Genomic DNA, 1,257 nt, shown 5'->3' with positions numbered 1-1,257 from the left:
AATATATATATGTGATATATATATATATATATATATATATATATATATATATATATATAGTATATTTTTATTTATTTTAATAATTATTGTATAATATGTGCAGTTGTATTGTCTGTATATGTATTATATATTTTTAACTATATGATCAATATTAAATAGGGATGCACCGAATGTTCGGCAACCGAAATTATATAATTATATAAATAATGTTATTTTTAGCAACATCATATGACCCCTTTAAGGAGAAAGACGCAAAAATCATTACAAGCACCGACAATATATATATATATATATATAATTGACGCTGCTGTAGGTCAAACTCATTCCTAAAACTATCCCAGTTTAATAGGAGCCAGCTGTAACATTTAACATCAAGATCAGAAGAGATGCCGATACAATGGCATCAAATAAGAGTATTTGTTTCCATGAGCAGCTCTTTGTAGTGCTGTGGAGTAATGGCTTGATCTAGGGCTGAATTAGACGCTTGTAGGTGCCATGGAGGGGAGCACCATTTCTTAAGGTCTTTTAAACTCCAAACTCCTCGGTGGCGTGAGCAGCAGCGCTGCCAAGCGGAAAGACAATCACCTAAGAGCTTGATGGCCAGCCTTCAGTACATAATGGAATACATTAACTGAGCCACTTCAGTGGGCAGCCCACCCTGCCTCTGTTTCTCTTTGTTTCTCTCGCTAGCTCTGTATTCTGTACCTTCTTCAACTCCCTCCAGATTTCTTTCTTTCTCACTGTCTCATGCCATAAACTGCAGTGTTTTTGCCTTGAATTTTATATTTCTAATTTTTTTCCCCCATCTACTCTTTAGGTCAAATCAACACATACTGCCAAACCATCAAGGAGTTCACATCTCAAAACCTGGGCAAGCTTTTCATGGCTGAAGCTCTTCAAGGAACAAGCAGTTAGACTTGAGCCACCCACATTGTCCTATGATTGGTCAAGAGTCACCAGTTCTGTTTTAATGACTTTTTCTGTGGCTCATTTTAATACAGTGTTCCAATGGTTTTCGATTTTTGATTTAACATTACTAGACCAAAACAATCGGTAATATTTTCTAATGTTTTAAAAGAAGTCTCTTCTCAGCAAGGCTGCTTTTAATTGTACAGTAGAAAAAAAAAATGCATGCCTGATTCAAGAAGGGGGTCTGATGTTATTTATTTTTTTGAAAAGCAAGACAAAACAGTAAAAAGCACAATTTGGCTTTTTAATTTATACAATGGTGAAAAAAAATTGGCAAAATACATGAGA

General features: G+C 34.7%; 1 protein-coding gene across 1 annotated transcript in view; it reads left to right on the top strand.

The window, feature by feature from the left end:
- Positions 1-1,043, top strand: part of eif3hb (eukaryotic translation initiation factor 3, subunit H, b) — a 46,485-nt gene extending 45,442 nt beyond the window's left edge. Inside the window, 1 exon segment of the mRNA XM_016441856.1 lies at positions 818-1,043. Within this exon segment, the coding sequence (XP_016297342.1) occupies positions 818-915 (98 nt within the window). The 3' untranslated portion in view covers positions 916-1,043.
- The last annotated feature ends 214 nt before the right edge of the window (positions 1,044-1,257 follow it).

This window comes from Sinocyclocheilus anshuiensis, unplaced genomic scaffold (genome assembly GCF_001515605.1).
Source record: "Sinocyclocheilus anshuiensis isolate Anshui unplaced genomic scaffold, SAMN03320099.WGS_v1.1 scaffold195, whole genome shotgun sequence".
NCBI lineage: Eukaryota > Metazoa > Chordata > Actinopteri > Cypriniformes > Cyprinidae > Sinocyclocheilus > Sinocyclocheilus anshuiensis.
The sequence above is the reverse complement of the archived record's forward strand: the minus strand, read 5'-3'. Positions and strand labels throughout refer to the sequence as shown.